Genomic DNA, 15390 nt, shown 5'->3' on the forward strand with positions numbered 1-15390 from the left:
GGTCCATTCTGACGAAACGTGTTTTTTTCTTCTGTGAAATTTTATGCAGCCGAGCTCAGTGCCCTCCTTTGATGATCCCTTTTTTTTTTTTTTTTTTAGAAATTAATGGCCTCCCTGGGGAGGAATCTTAAAAAACTTTGATCAGCCCTTAACTTTTTTTTATGTTGCTCTATCATTGGATCAAAATTTAAATCAGCCAAACACACAAAAAAAATCACACGAGGATGCTGAACCTGAAGCAGGGTCATATTATTCAGAGGGTGTTAGCGTACACAGGTTAGTATCTAGTTAATCTATAGCCTGTTAGCTTCTCTTTGTGAAGGAACCACAGCAGAGTGAAGAGTCTCTGATTTCAGGACGTGTGATTGGCCGAGTCCTGGTTAGTGTGACACATATGAAGGTGTGACCAAGTCCAATCTAAAGCCTCTCGACGAGCCTCTCTCTGCTTTTTTCTTCCACTACATGTCAGATCAGATCTTCTTCTCTCCCTCGAGTGGTTTAGGACTGTCATGTCTGAGCGTAGGCTGGCTTATTTCTCATTGAGGCATGCCCAGCTTCTGGCTGCACTCTGGATGGATTTGCTGCAGATAAATAAATAACTAAGCTGGCACCCCTCACTTTGGATCCCCTCTGTTTTGGCAGGCCGTCCGTGCTGCATTTTCTATCAGGTGTAAACATGTCTGTCAAACGGCATGGCCAGGGAGCCTGCCGGTTTTGGCATGCATGACGCCACGCACGGGGCACTGCCAGCCCTTTCCGTCGGCCCACCTGACCTTGGCCAGGCTTGACGTGATTGAGCACACTTAGCTCTACCTTCCACTTTTGTAGAGCTCTTTTGGAAGCCAAGTGGGCTTAAGTGGCTGTTAGTGAATCTGACCCCAGGATGAAGAATGGACCTTGGCTGGCCGTCCCTGCACTGCTGACGTGGTGGAAGGGTAATCCAACACATAACTCTGGCAAAGATGTCCAGGCTCGGTCAGGACACCGGGTGCTCCACATCTTCACATCCTCGCATCTCGCCGCCATTACTGTCACCTTCGTGGACATCATACAAGAGGCAGGGCTCAGGCAGTCTGTGAACCACTGATGTAAACAAAACACTCAGATAAGAAGAGGCCTCGAACCTTCAAGTGTCTCCCTGTCAAAGAGCCGCAGTGCTCAGCAGAGAGCAGCCAATGAGAGATTTTTGGAGCTTACATGAACACAGATTCAAGAAGGAGAACTGATCTCAGTGGAAAAAATGTTTTCTTTTTCCCCCAGAATTAAATTAAACCCGTCCTATGAATATTTTTCACCACCTGTATTTCATAGATACATCATGGTACATTATCTTGTAAATTTAAATTTTATAAACATTTTTTATTTGGTTTTCTTAAAATGTATTTTACTATATGTTCAAGATAGAACAAGGGTTGCAAAATTCTGGGAATTTTTTGAAATTTATATTGACTGCATTTACCTGGACATACACATGTATTAATAACTTTGGTTTGTTAATAGTAGACATGCATACAAACAGATCTGGTGAAATGTTTTTAAAGGGATCGTTCTGTTTGAAGTGGACTGCAGTGACACTTTTTTGCCTGGAGTTGCACCCACTCCACCTAGCAAGGCTTGTGATTTGAAAATGGATGTAGAGCAGATCTTCTTTTTGACTTGACAGTCAGTCTTATGACGACTTTTTACCTGATACAACACGATGCAGTAAGGTGTTTATCAACAGTTACGTAGCACTGTTGTTCAAAACGTGACAACAAGTAAACACTGCCAGTTTGTACTGTAGTTCAGTAGCCGTATATATTTAGCACGGCTAACAGTAATGTGTAATGTTAGTGAATCCTGGTTATGTCCTGTTAGTTATCTACCAATCAGAGCTAACGTAACCTCACTCTTCATTTTATTGATAGACTCTCAAGTTTGAACAGACCACTGCAGAATAACTGCTGACTGTGGGTTGGAATCAACATTAGCACAAACAGTTTAGCTCCTGTGTTAGCCTTTAGCTTGTGCTCTATCTCTCCCCTGTTTATCTTCCTTCTGCTCTTCTGTCCTTTTTCTGTCTGACAGTTAGGCTCCAGTGTCTACCATCACTACAAAATTAATCACAGAAATCGTTTTCAGCAAAAAGAAAAAAAAGCACGCGTCTATCTATTGATGGGTAACTATGGTAGCTGGCATCGCGTTGTGATAGAAACTTTGACATACCGTAAATCAATGTGGTCCTGTCCAACCCGATCCAGAAGCTAAGAAACAGCATTAAGGAACAACCTGTATTGGTGCTGATAATCTCATTTCAAAGTGTGGATTAGGATCAGGCATATATCTAGACGTGAGTCTTTTTCAAGATCACTTTCAAAGTCCTCACAGCCCCTTTTAGGTATGGGTACCAAATTAGGTACTTTAATAGGTACCGACCGAATTCTGTCAAAAAACAATTCACATAAAACCAAAAGGTACCATGTTTAGGCAACTAAATGCGTCCTTATGACTGTGAAGGAGTGCAAGAGAAGGCGATTTTCCATGCTGGACATGAACACAGCATTGCAAGGTTAAATATTGAAGAATACATTTGTTAAATTGAATTTCTGTTTTTATTTTATTATTAAACAAATTGATATTGTTTCTACATAAATACAAAGAAGTACAGAAAACTGGTACCGTTGAGTACCGGTACAGATTGCCAGGTACTGGGCAGCAGTACCGTATTGTTTCAAATGTGAAAGGTACCCATCTCTAGCCACTTTAAATGATCTTATAAATGAATTCTCAGAGATTTTCTGGAATTTTCCCTACCTAAGTCTAACTGTCATTACCATAGGCATAAATATTTGTCATAAGCAAACATACATTCAAATATGCTTAATACAACATCCGTTTGTAGAAAGGTAGAACTTCAATGGTTGTTTTCACAGAGCAGCAAAAATCATGAATGGTGAAAATAAAATAATTTTTAGAAAAATTGATTTTATCTGACAGCAACGAAACCATGAAAGTTTCCATAGCCCTGAGCTAAAATTCCCATTCAAATGTTCAGGAATTCTCCTGAAGTGTATGATAAATTTTCCACCCCTTTGGAAACCTGGATACAGCCCCGCCATGATGAGGTGTCACTGTGTCACAGCGTGTTTTGTTTGCTAGCTATGCAAAACCAGTATTTTCACACCCCCCAGCCTCTGTTTTGGACCGTATATGTTCTCAAAAGAAGTTTTCATCTCAGTCCGTATCACAACACACAGCTGCTGACACCGGTGTCTCTGTGTTTGGCCCGTGGCAGCCCCTCTCTTCAGTCAGGAGGCAGCGGTGGAGCCGCGGTTCACGGCTCCTCTAAGAGCCCGTGTTCTCTCCGTGAAACCGACTCTCCGTATCTGATGCTTATGCAAAGACTGAGCCCATCCAGCTGTGGACTATGCATTATTCTGGGGGCACGCTGTCTCTCTCCGCTCCATATCCACCACCTCACCTCGGGGAACTGTCACTTTTTCATCAGTGAGTTACTGAGCGTTCATACGGCTCCCAGTTGTTTCACAGACCTCTCCCTCCCTCGAAAGAAGAGAAGTTTCAAGTAGCTGTCTCCATCTCTCCCACACTACCGCAGCACTTTCTGTGTTTGACAGTTTTATCCCTGACATCCTGTGTCTCACAACTTGGAAACCACTATTTTACAGACTCTCAAATTTGTGTGCGAGTTGGGTTTTGGTTGCCTGTTTTCTCCTGCTCGTTATCATGGCCGTCCCCATCCTCTCACCCTCTTCTCTTTGGGTGTGAGATAACAGTCCGGTTTGATGATGAGGGGTCTCTTCTGACTGTAAAAAGCAAACAGTCCAGTCCTGAAGGCCGGGGGATGTGCTAGAGTCATCAGGATCCATTGTGCGAGCCTGTCACCGGCTCAGATGCCGCTGGCTCTGCGAGCAGCAGAAATCTTTCTCCACCTTTTGTTGTTTGTAAAGTCTGATGGGCTAATGAAGGCCACACTGATGTGTCATTTCTTCCTAACGTGCTCAAGAGCCAAGGCTTTTCTCCCCTTTTCTTTTCACAGAACACTCCAGCTTTGCATTCAAGGGTAAAAAGCTGCTCGTCTTCCTGCTCCTCTCCCTTTCTTTACCTTCTATTCACAGACGCAGCTTGCAAAGAAAAGTAATTTCCCTCTCTCTGTCCCTGAGAGAATCAACACAGGGAAGTTGCATTGAATTTCTTGCTGCAACATTTTTTCTTGGCTCTATTTCAGACCCATAACCTGGGGGTAAACATGCAATTAAAATAACAGCAGCCTGCCTTTCCCCCTCTCCTCCTCTCCTTCAGCCGTTAGCACAAGCAATGTACAGCATGGTGACTTGGTTCTCCTAATTGCTTTTGCTTTTAATTGGTAGAGAAAAGCTCGTAATACTCAACCAGCAGCCAAACATACTTCCTCACCTTGTTTTTCCCCTTCATTGTTTTTCTCCAGTAATACTATTGTATGTGTCTCCTTCTAATGAGTTTATTTTTGGGTGCGTAATCCCAGCTTTTCCTTTTGCTCTGCAGCTGATGGGTATTTTAATGTATGATTTCCCATGCAATCAGCCCCATGCACTTCCCAGATTCCTCTCCAACACACTGAATGATGAAGATGTTGATGAAAAGATACAGCAGAAATGAAGTCAGCTGGTCTAATTTCCTCCCGTCTATCCGGTTTATTCTTCTTTTTTTCTGCACTCTTTTTTCGAACTTTCACGTGGGTTTCTTTTTCTCACTGAGGAATAGGAAGAAAATATAGGTCAGCTTTTATGGGAGCAATCTGACACATGACACAAGCCATGCGCATCACTCCACTCTCCCAAGTCCTGCTTTTGTCTGCTGGCCTTTATTTGTCTATAATGAAAGCTGCACAGTTATTTGCACACTTTTATTGCACTTCTATAAGTAGCTGGTGGAGACTTGCCGAGTCACCCTCCCCCCCCAGTGCTCAGAGAACCCCATGGTGTCTGTCTGCATGGGGCTGATAGTGTGAGACGCCTGGCTAAACTCCACCAAGCCAATCCCCGCTCCACAGGCCGGCCCAGCTGGCGCGTTCGGCCTCCACAGACGCAATTTTGTTTCCACTCAGGACAGGAGGGGCTGTGTCTCTGTATCACAAAGGGTGCTCGCGGTCCACACCTGTTTACTTGGATGGGCTGCAAAACAAATCATCATCATAGAGATTTTAACACTTGGTGTTAAAAGAGGGATGCTCCAAAAAGAGTAACTAAACCAGAATCAGACTGTCAGACTGGGTAAATGAGGAACTGGTTTGGTTGATGAACATCTTTATGTTATGAGCCTCCTATAACAGTCACTTTCAGATACAACCCTGAACATGATCTTAAAGTGATACTCCAGGATGGAACAAGTTGGGTCCTATCACAAGGTTTAAGGCAGTAGTGATTTTGTGCAGCAGAAGCCCAGAGCGCTCGCACCAAACACCCCCTCCCTGCTCCTCTGCCGGTTTCCTCTGCACTCAGACGGGGCCATATTTTACTTGACCAAAAACACAAATAAACGGACTCCCACTGAAAAAATCTGATATCAGTCTGCATTCACGCTTTATTTAGAGAATTTTCAGCGCGTTACTTTCACACAAAAACACAGCTAAATAAGGCTCTAGTGCTCATCGCGGTGTAAAACAGCGCTACCTCCGCTGCATAGCCACAGCTGGCTACGAGGCGCTCGCCGCTTAGTGTATCAGTCCGCGGCATGCCAGATATAAACAGACGCAGGTAGTCTGCCAGGACAAATTATGCAACAACAACGTAAAGATGAGTGATTATGAGAGCGAGGACAACCTGCCGTTCACTTTGAATAAAGCGTGAATGCAGACCGATATCAGATTTTTTCGGAGGGAGTCCGTTTATTTGTGTTTTTGGTCAAGTAAAACATGGCCCCGTCTGAGTGCAGAGGAAACCAGCAGAGGAGCAGGGAGGGGGTGTTTGGTGCGAGCGCCCTGGGCTTCTGCTGCACAAAATCACTGCTGTAGGGATAATTTCTGCCCTAAACCTTGTGATAGGACCCAACTTGTTCTATCTCGGAGTATCACTTTAAGACTGCGGGAAAAATGACAACAGTTCTCGTTAGGCACTGGTGGATTGTGAGACAAACAGGGCCAAGAGACAAAAAATATCAAGTAGGTGACAGGCTGTTTATTAGCTGATTAAAAGTTTAAGACCCCAGCCTTAAAAAGTCAGAACCTGAGCAGAAATCGGTGTCTCGTGTCATTTTCTGTCAGATATTCACTCTGTCATGACCTCCTGATGGCGAAGGCAAAAAATCTTTCTCTTTGTACATGGAGCTGCATAAGCGAAGCCCTCTCACAGGGCGCTGTCACTGCTGAGGTGGGACACAGTATGACTGTCAAATTGAATTTCTTCAAAGATCCTGAGGGTTACTGGACAAAAAAGTCGAGAGGAAGTAGAGTACACCAAAAAGATGAACACCCCAAAAAAAATTCCCAGGCCCTGATCTGGTTGGTTGTCCATTAAGACCATAGACAAAAAAAAAAAAGAATAAAAAGATGGATTCCATCTAAATTGACTTAAAGTGAGGTTGCCACAAAAACTTCTCCCTGTGGTGGCTGGCTACAGTATAGGTCAAAAAATCTATCTCCCTCATTAGTTCTAACTGAGCTGTGGTCAAACTTTAAGAAGTAAAAACACCTGTTAGACATGTTTCTCACATCCATATGCTGTGGAAACAATAAGATATTATTGGACTGCCCCGTGTTGAGGTCCCCTTTTTCTTACATCAAGTTTCATGATGATTTACAGCCGTCGTTCTTGTGCATTTTTCTTTCAGGAATGGTAAAATACGTCAAGAGGGAGAGCCACGCAGAAATTAGACGCTCAAAACTTAAAAAAATCTCAATGTTTTTGTCAGCTTCACTCAGATTCTCTTAGAGTCCCTTACAGTCACTACTGCGCAGACTCTAGTTGCACAATGGCGGCGCCTCCAATGGGGGTATTTTGGCTTCAGAATCGTACAATGGTAAAAGATGGAGCCATGCTGTCCTTTCTGTACGTAGTCTATGGCCAGAACACAGGACAATTCTTGATCAAAATTAAGGGAGTTATTTGTGTCAACTGCAACACAGTAACCGTCAGACGACATCTAAGAGAGAAGAGATTTAAGAACAAAATAGGTCTTCAAAGACTTTGTCTTCCTTCAATGCTACAAACTCACCTGTTTGGTCTTTTTCAGAGAGCAACAAACATGGGACACTGAAAGGTTGAGGACAGTTTGATTTTTTGAGGATAAAACCTGAACCTCGATGGTCCAGATGGCCTTAACGTTACTGATGTGACGAGGAGATCCCACAGGAGATGTATTCACAGCGGTACAGTGGTGGGTGGACATTATGATCTAGGGCTTTTTACTTCAGGTTGGTCAGACGGCGGCTGGCTCTGTGTAGATGTTGCAGGGTGCCTCCTTCATGACTGAGGGCCCTGGTCTGTGTAGTAATGACTGGGTTTTTCAACAGGACAACGCTGCAGGTCACACTGGCCGCCTGACAAAGCAGGAATCAGCTCACTCTTTGGGACCATCCTGATGTTCCCCTGATCTAAATCACACTGAGAACATTTGGGGATGGATGGAGAGGGACGTTTACAGGAACATCTAGGGATGCACGATATATCAGTATCAAGGTTGTAACAGTTTTGGATTTGTCATTATAGTTTAGCCCATTAGCCCATAGCCCATTATAGTTTAGCCCAGTTGGCCCATAAAAATGGGCCGATATTTACTCATTAGCTGCCGGCCATTTTCAGAGCATCTTGAATGATCTTTCAAGACCCAAATAATATTGTTTTCTATGACTATTTAAAGTCCAAAATTACCAAAGAAGAGTGGACTCTCCTCTTTTATGTCTCTCTTCCTGTTTTTGATCCAAAAAACACAAAAAAACATACTTTTTGGATTGTGTTCATCTCGGGCCCTCCATCCTTTGGTCCTCTCCCTGTTCGTCTTTTCTCATGATCACACTGATCTTTCTCTTCGAACTACCTTGACATATCATCTGTATCGAGAATGTGTTTTGTTTTTTTGTTTTTCTAACCAATATTGATATCGGTAACTATCGGTTGTCGGCATAACATAACATAACAGCAATATTAATATTGGATATCGGTATCTGCCAAAATTTTCATATCAGTGCATCCCTAAAAACATCAATGCCAGACAGTCCACTATAAAGCCACCTTGGAAACTCAACACTGCATGCTAAGACAAATTTATTGATTGGTTATCAAGAACAGTGAAGCTCCTCGTTACTGAGCCCTGTTTCTTCTTTTTGCATTTTGAAGCTCCACGAACAACCTGCTTATGCTCTATCAGTGCCAAATGTAAATTCTTGTCATTTTTCCCCTGGTCTTCAGATTTTATTGAGGAGTGTATATTGTTACACGAGGATTATGAACAACAGCGATGCCATTCTGGCTGATAGAGAATCAGAGATTTTCCACCATTGTTCTTTATCGCACAGGGAGTGAAGGATCTTGGACAAAGCCTTGGTATTGTGATGGCAGGAGAAATGGCATTTTTACAATAAACACATTCATTAACACTGACAAGAAGAGAAAGCCATGTTCAAGCTTCATCTAGTCACACTTAACTGGTGAACATTTGACCAAGCAGAGAGAAATCTTAATGCATGAGCTGTGCATCCACATGATTTGGCAAACTGGTGTTGATTTGGTGGAAATGCCACAGTAAAGTGAGGCAAATGTTTAAAAACTCATGGTGAAGAAAAAATTATGTGCAGCTGAAACCTCACAGCTTAAAGTGCACTCTCTGCAGCAGGGCCGGCGTCATGGGTGGGCCCAACAGTCCCAGGCCCACCCACTTCCTGACAGGCCAACCTCAAACTTTTCTTTGAAAAAATTATTTTAACTTAGTTTTTCTTTTATGTTTTTATATTATAGTGTAAAATTTTGTCACTTTACAATCATTTTTTTTTATTGTTAGATACCCCGTCTTTATAAAATAAGCCAAGTTTGGCAATCTTTGAGCCAGGTAGGACTAGGGAATGATTTGGGGAAAGTCTGTAGATTTTTTTTCTTTTATCTAACTGTGGTTAATGTTGCTTGTCTTAAGGGCTGCAACAACGAATTGATAAAAATCGATCAGCAAAAGCATTGAATACGTTTTTCCATAATCAAACCTGTGGCTGCCTACCTGTCAACTGAGCCGTCCTAGTGCCCGTAGTGTACAGCTGGTCATGTATGAACGGGGAAAGAAATAAAACAGCGCTCTTTTTTACTTTTCTCCCGTGATCTTGGAGCCTCCGATCACCAAAAAAGTTGCTAGATTTGTCGCTAGTCGCTTTTCTCTAATTTTCTCGCTGGGGGGTCGCTAAGTTGGCAACACTGGTTTGTCTTCAGTTTATTCCTCTTCTGTCTTTTTGTTGGATTATTTAGCGGTTGGCAACTAGCTAAAGGTGCATTACCGCCAACTACTGGCTGGAGTGTAGATTACCTGGGCTGTATGCATCACATGCAAGCGGCAACCTCTGGTCTGAGAATATTAGACAATGGTGAAGTGCTAAAATTTGCTGTTTCTCAAGGGTCTGCATGAGGCTGGCTCCAGAAGTAAAGGAAGTCACAAACAAACCAAGCCAAAAGAAGCTGTTTTCAAAGCAGAAATTAACCTATTTACAGCCTGGTTCAAAAAACGTCTCCTGTCTGAATCACTAATTTTACTATCAGCACCCACTGTCAAGGGGGTGAATTTTTTTCCAACTCAGCCTCAGAGGATATTAAGATCGCGAGCTTGCCCAATCAGAGGTACAGCTTAGGGTCACATGACCGTCAGGCGCCCTATATGTGTACGCAAAGTCCTTGCCACTACCAATGAAATTGAAAATCAGAATCCTCTATCATCAATCCCCAATATGGCCGCTGTAGCCGATGTACTTCATTTACCGTTTCAGAAACAGATGGGTGACATCGGCGAGACTACGTCCATGTTTTATACAGTCTATGGTCACATGTAAATAGATCAGCGTGGTGGAGGAGAAGCTGGGCTAGCGTGAGGAAAACAAGTAAACATGCGAATGATGGCCGAGCCGGAGAAGCTTTTCGTCCAAAAATTCCTGAGTATAGGAATATGTCACGCTGAGTAAAAGCACAAAGCGTGTTAATTGACAAAAATGACAGCGCCTGACATGGCAGTACGACTGCAATGATCCAGCACTTAAAGTACAAACGTGTTGGGCGTACAGACAAACTGGGGAGCTCAACACTGAGGCGGGTGGATACAAAATCCAACATACACTCCTTTCATATGTTGTGAAATGCACGGTTTGTCTTTTAGGACTCGTTTTGTCGTTTTATTTAATTGTCTCCCTGTCTGAAAACTTTAAGGAGTTCATTGAACCAATGTTAGCATTAGCGTTAGCTGCTACAGATAGTGGTAGGGCAGAGGGGGTAAACTGTTTGACCTGCAGGTGAAAAGATTGAGGACACATTTTTATTTATTTGCCTTTTTGGCCCACTAAGTTCTTAATCTGATTACGTAACAATATATTTTTGTTATTTTGCCCAAACTGTTGATTATTTAAGTGACAATACATTCATATAACTTTTTATACTTGATAAATGTAGCATATGTTGTTACTTTGTATACATCTTTAAGCAAACAATAGTCATCAACTAAAATAATGCATGCTTGGTTTTGCGAATTTTACCATTATACATTCATATCCTTTTTTTCACTTAATCAATGAATCGTGAGTATAATTGTCAGAGTAATCGATTACTAAAATAATCGTTAGTTGCAGCCCTACTTGTCTTACAGCTTATAATACATGGAAAGTTGAGGCAGCACAGCCCATTGGTGCGTTAAAGCACTACTCTTTGGCTGATACTATTGAGAGCTATTGCTGTCTGATGCACTAAAATTTTATCAAGTGTTAAAATGACCAAATCTGCTTTCAAACATACAAAGCAACAGTAGTAGATCTATATCTGTAGTAATAGTTAACTACTAATTTTTGTAACTTTTAAATAAGATAAGATAAGATAAGATAAGTCATACTTTATTAATAATAATAATAATAATAATATTAAATCCCACCCGAAATTGGTTTAGCCCACCCAAAATTAAAATCCCAGCTTTGTTTCTGCTCTGTAGTGTTTTTTTCTTTATTTCTGACCAGGCTTTCACACATCACAGCTTCACTATCCTGCTCGCCTCGCGCTCAGACGACTGGAGGGCCAAGCTGTTGTCCAAACAGGTTTAAGCCCCTGCGTGGTGGTCAGGGCGCTCAGGACTCAGCAGAATCCAGAATCAGTCCAGACAGTCACGTGCCGTTTACCACCTGAGGAGCGGCACCTCCGACTTGAGTGATCCCTGTCTGACTTGTCTCTATCAGGTGTCGTCATCCTGCCCCTGATACTGATCGTGTGTGTGTGTGTGTGTGTGAGAGAGAGAGAGAGAGAGAGAAGCTTCAGTGGGGGCGGCTGCCTTTGTGTTTGGTGTGTGTGATGTACATTTGAAGTCGTGGTGGCAGCGGTAGGTGCTGATAGGCGAGTCAGTAGACGTCAGGCTCTCTGTCTGTTGGTTTCATCTCCTCCTGCTCGGCTCTGCGAGGCAGAGTGTCAGCTGGGGCATTACCATAGGCTGACCTTTGCTGCAGCACTCCCCACTGCACAGCTTTCTGACATTCAGGGGCGCTGTGGGGGAGGCAGGGAGGGGGTGGGCTGATGGCCTGTTGGCTGTTTTTTGCCTGTAGTGCGTTGTGTGTGTGTGTGTGTGTGTGTGTGTTTTCTTATAACAACTGAACTGACAGTTTATGCTGCTGTTTTTTCCACATCCTTTCACTCTCTTGCCACTGTTGTTCCTTTGAAACGCCCAGAAAAGGAGCGAGTTATATTTGATATTTGGGTTTCATCCACCCCGAACCTGCCTGTTGTCAGAGAGATTGCTGTTATCTTTGTGTTAAATCTTGGCACCCCGATAAATGAGAGGGAGCTGGAAATGTTGCCTGCTGACATCAAGAAGCTGCCATGTACCTAAAATCCTTCCAAGGCCGAGGGAAAAGAATAACATATCAGGCCAATTAAAGTTAATGCATGGTGACACGCTGAATCGAGGGCAGGGATTGCTGCCATATGGCGGTCCGGGCTGTAAATCAGGAGAATGAGGAGGGTGCGGGGCGCTGAGAGGAGTGGGAGGCCGGGGATGAGGAAGGAGAAGAAGAAGAGTGACGCAGCATCTACAGCACAAAACCACCATCCTCTAAAACCCTTAGATCTGTCTCAAGACTGCAGCTCTGCCACCCACCTGTCTCCCCCCTCCCTCCCTCCTTTATCTACACTTTCCTCCACCCCCTGCCCCTGCAGCACCCCAAGGTGCAACACTCTCAGGTATCTGTAGGACTGGCAGCTTCATTAAGGCTTGTTTTTTCTCCTCTTGCTGGGAGGATTTAAATGAGCTGTCATCCTGACCTTTGTGAGCTCCTGCTTTTTAAAGCAAGTTCAGCCCCCCCGCCACCACCTTAAACCCTCCACCCGTCTCCCTCCCTTTCCACCTTTCTCTCCCGCTTTGTCACTCTTTCCTCCACTTGTCTCTTCTCCCTGCAGGGGGGAAGACACTTTTAAGCCTTCGCCCTGCGGCAGACAGGCACGCCAAGGTTGTTTTGTGGGTAATTGCCTCTCTCATAGACGCTGTTTGTCTGCGCTCACTTGCCACCCTCTTCTGATTCCACGCAGCAGAAAAAGAGGGGAGGGCGCGGACTCTGTAGACTTAATTTGCTCCCTGACTGTTCTTCAGTGCTGATTAAGCAAGCATCTGTGGTGTTTTGACTACAGCAGTAAGCCAAGCGGAGCATGGCTAACGCTCGATCCCTCTCCATTACATCAGGTTATTGCAGAAAGTGGCGGGCGTTTATTGGAGCCGTAGCGCCGTGTTTATTCCTCTCTCCTCTCGCCGCGTCCTGAGCCGGCTCCATTGTTTAACGTCCCTAAAATAAAAAGGCCTCTTTGAGGCGTAGAGCGCCGCACAATCGATCACAGACTCACTACCTTGTCGACACGCGGCCTCTCGAGTGTGTTCTTTCTGGAGTGTACAGGAGTCATTAATTTCCTCTGCCACGGTCGGGTGGAGGTGGGGAGGTAAAGCGCAGGTAGCGGCGTCCAACCAGCCGCCTAACATGCAGGACGAGGAGGGACCGAGTCGATTTAAAGCAGCCAGCCCCTCAGGCCCAGTCTGCCCGTTTTACTTCAGCTGTTTGATGTTTAATTGAAGTTGTTATTGGCATCAAATGTCACCTTACCTGATGCTCCAGGTGTGAATCGGTTTCTAATTGAAAGGTAACTGTGTCTCCCTCAGCCCTGCGCCTCCGGGGATCAGCCGCAGAGTTCTATTAGTCTGGACCCAGCCTCTGTATCACCACGCACCATGTGCTGCCTGGCAGTAATGTCTGACTGCTGACCTCCCCCTCTCTCCCCCGTCTCCCCCTCTCTCTCTCTCTCTCTCTGCAGTGTGAGGAGAAGTGTGTGTCCCATGTTGCATTAGTGTCTGTGTGAAATGCTGGCCTGTCTGCCAGGGCCAGGTGACCTCCCCCTCCAGCTTCTCCCCCACACGCAGATGAACACTGGACTTCAGAAATGTAAGTACAGATCTCAGGACACACACACACTCACACACACACACTTCAAACCACCACCACCACCATCCCACTCAGCAAACCAAGCTGTTACAATCCTGCTGCCCGCCCCTCGTCAGATTCCCATGCCAACCCTGGCCTGCTTCTCTCCTGCAGCTTTGTGTTAAAACCCGACACTCTCAGAGAGACGGAGAATATTTCCGTGCTCCAGGACCACAGATCTGTCTTCAAGGGAAATTAGGATGAACCGCACCATTAATTTGCTGATGAACAGTGAACTCACCCCCCCCTCTTTCTCTCCTCCCTTAAGATCCACAGCGCCGTCTCATCTCGACATTCACGTGTTTGACCGTATCACTTCCTTCTCACCTCGAGGACGAGTCAGTCACTGTCAGACTCGCTGACAGATTTCAGCTGAGCCGTTTTTTTTTTTTTTTTTTTTACCCTAGTGGTCTGGTAATGTGAGTGAATTAGAGATGCAATCTGCTGCCCTGTTTTAACGGCAGACTGGTCCGAGCTGGCCCAATTAATTCAGTGCGTTTGAATTTCACGACTGCTGACAAACTTGGAGCGGGCGCAGTGTGAGGGTCAGCAACACAAACGGAGTGTCAGAGTCAGCAGTCAGCAGGGAGAGCTGAGGCTAACTGGATCTGAGCTCTGAGACTGGAGGAGAGGAAAGTGAGACCAATGTATTTATTAGACTTTTATTTCTGTTGGAACAGAAAAGCATGTAGCTCCCCGCTCCGCTCCTCACAGCTCATTAAAGATTCAGTTTGAAAAACCTTAAAACTCTGGACTCTCGCTCAGTGCAACAAACAGTTTGATAATAACAGGGTTATTGTGCAGCGGTCTTTTAAGGTCATGTAGTTTTATTAAAGTTTTAATCACCTCAGACTGTGACGTTACCATGAGCCTCATTCAGCAGCTTCACATGACAAAGTGATTTAAACCGTTTTTAACATGATTCAGACAAACACCAAAGTTTTCTGACCTGAGATTTTCTCCTTCGTTAAAAACTGAAGATCAGGACACTCAGGAGAATAATTACAAACATTTGAGTCTTCATGTGCTGAAGGAAATCACTTTATGTTACACCATGCTCTCCTTAAAGCCCCTGTGAGGAGTTTTTATCAGGGTATGAAACAAACTGAAATTAACAGAGAAATCTTTTTATGACCCACTAAAGCGAAACAGACCATCAGCAGCAGCACGCTGAAGAAAACAACCTTATCTCAGCTTCTTCTTCAGCAAATACTCACACTGAGCAGTGTGTGTGGCACTTAAAAGAGGGCAGGGGGAGAAGACACTACTTTCTGAATCACTTTGTCCACAGGGGGCGCCAACAACAGCACAAACAAAGTTCCTCACAGGAGCTTTAGGCCCAGTTTACATGACAATGTTTCATCTGAAAACGCTAAAACGCAGTGAAAAAAAATCTGCGTACACAGAAGTTCTGAAAAGGAAAGTACTGAAAACACTGTAGTAAGCCTGTAGGTGGTGCTATAACCGTCTCATCTCAACCTAAGTAGAGTTGGGCCGATCATCTGGTGTATTGAATACGAAGTGCAAAAGTGGAGCAACAGATGCTCATTTTGTTGAAAGACAGTCTGAAGATTCAGCAGATTGAGCCGCGCAAGCACAACACGGTAGACCATGACAGTTGTAACAACGGTACTCTTCTAATATTGTATGCACTTGCACGAAGCGGAGTGTGACATCAGCGTTTCCACTGAAAATGCGTCTGACCGTTTCATGGCAACAGTGTCAGCAGCGTTTTT

The 15390-nt window shown here is 44.3% G+C and overlaps 1 protein-coding gene across 2 annotated transcripts in view; it reads left to right on the forward strand.

Moving 5' to 3' along the window:
• Positions 1–15390, forward strand: part of fam222ba (family with sequence similarity 222 member Ba) — a 67092-nt gene that overhangs the window by 30745 nt on the left and 20957 nt on the right. For both annotated transcript variants that reach the window (XM_074673068.1, XM_074673069.1), the window contains exon 2: positions 13488–13615. In XM_074673068.1, coding sequence (XP_074529169.1) covers positions 13534–13615 — 82 coding nt within the window. In that variant the 5' untranslated portion in view covers positions 13488–13533. The remainder of the gene's footprint in view (positions 1–13487; positions 13616–15390) is intronic.

This window comes from Halichoeres trimaculatus, unplaced genomic scaffold (assembly GCF_033239565.1).
Source record: "Halichoeres trimaculatus isolate MK-OKI-2021-1 unplaced genomic scaffold, fHalTri1.1 fHalTri1_scaffold_6, whole genome shotgun sequence".
Lineage (NCBI taxonomy): Eukaryota > Metazoa > Chordata > Actinopteri > Labriformes > Labridae > Halichoeres > Halichoeres trimaculatus.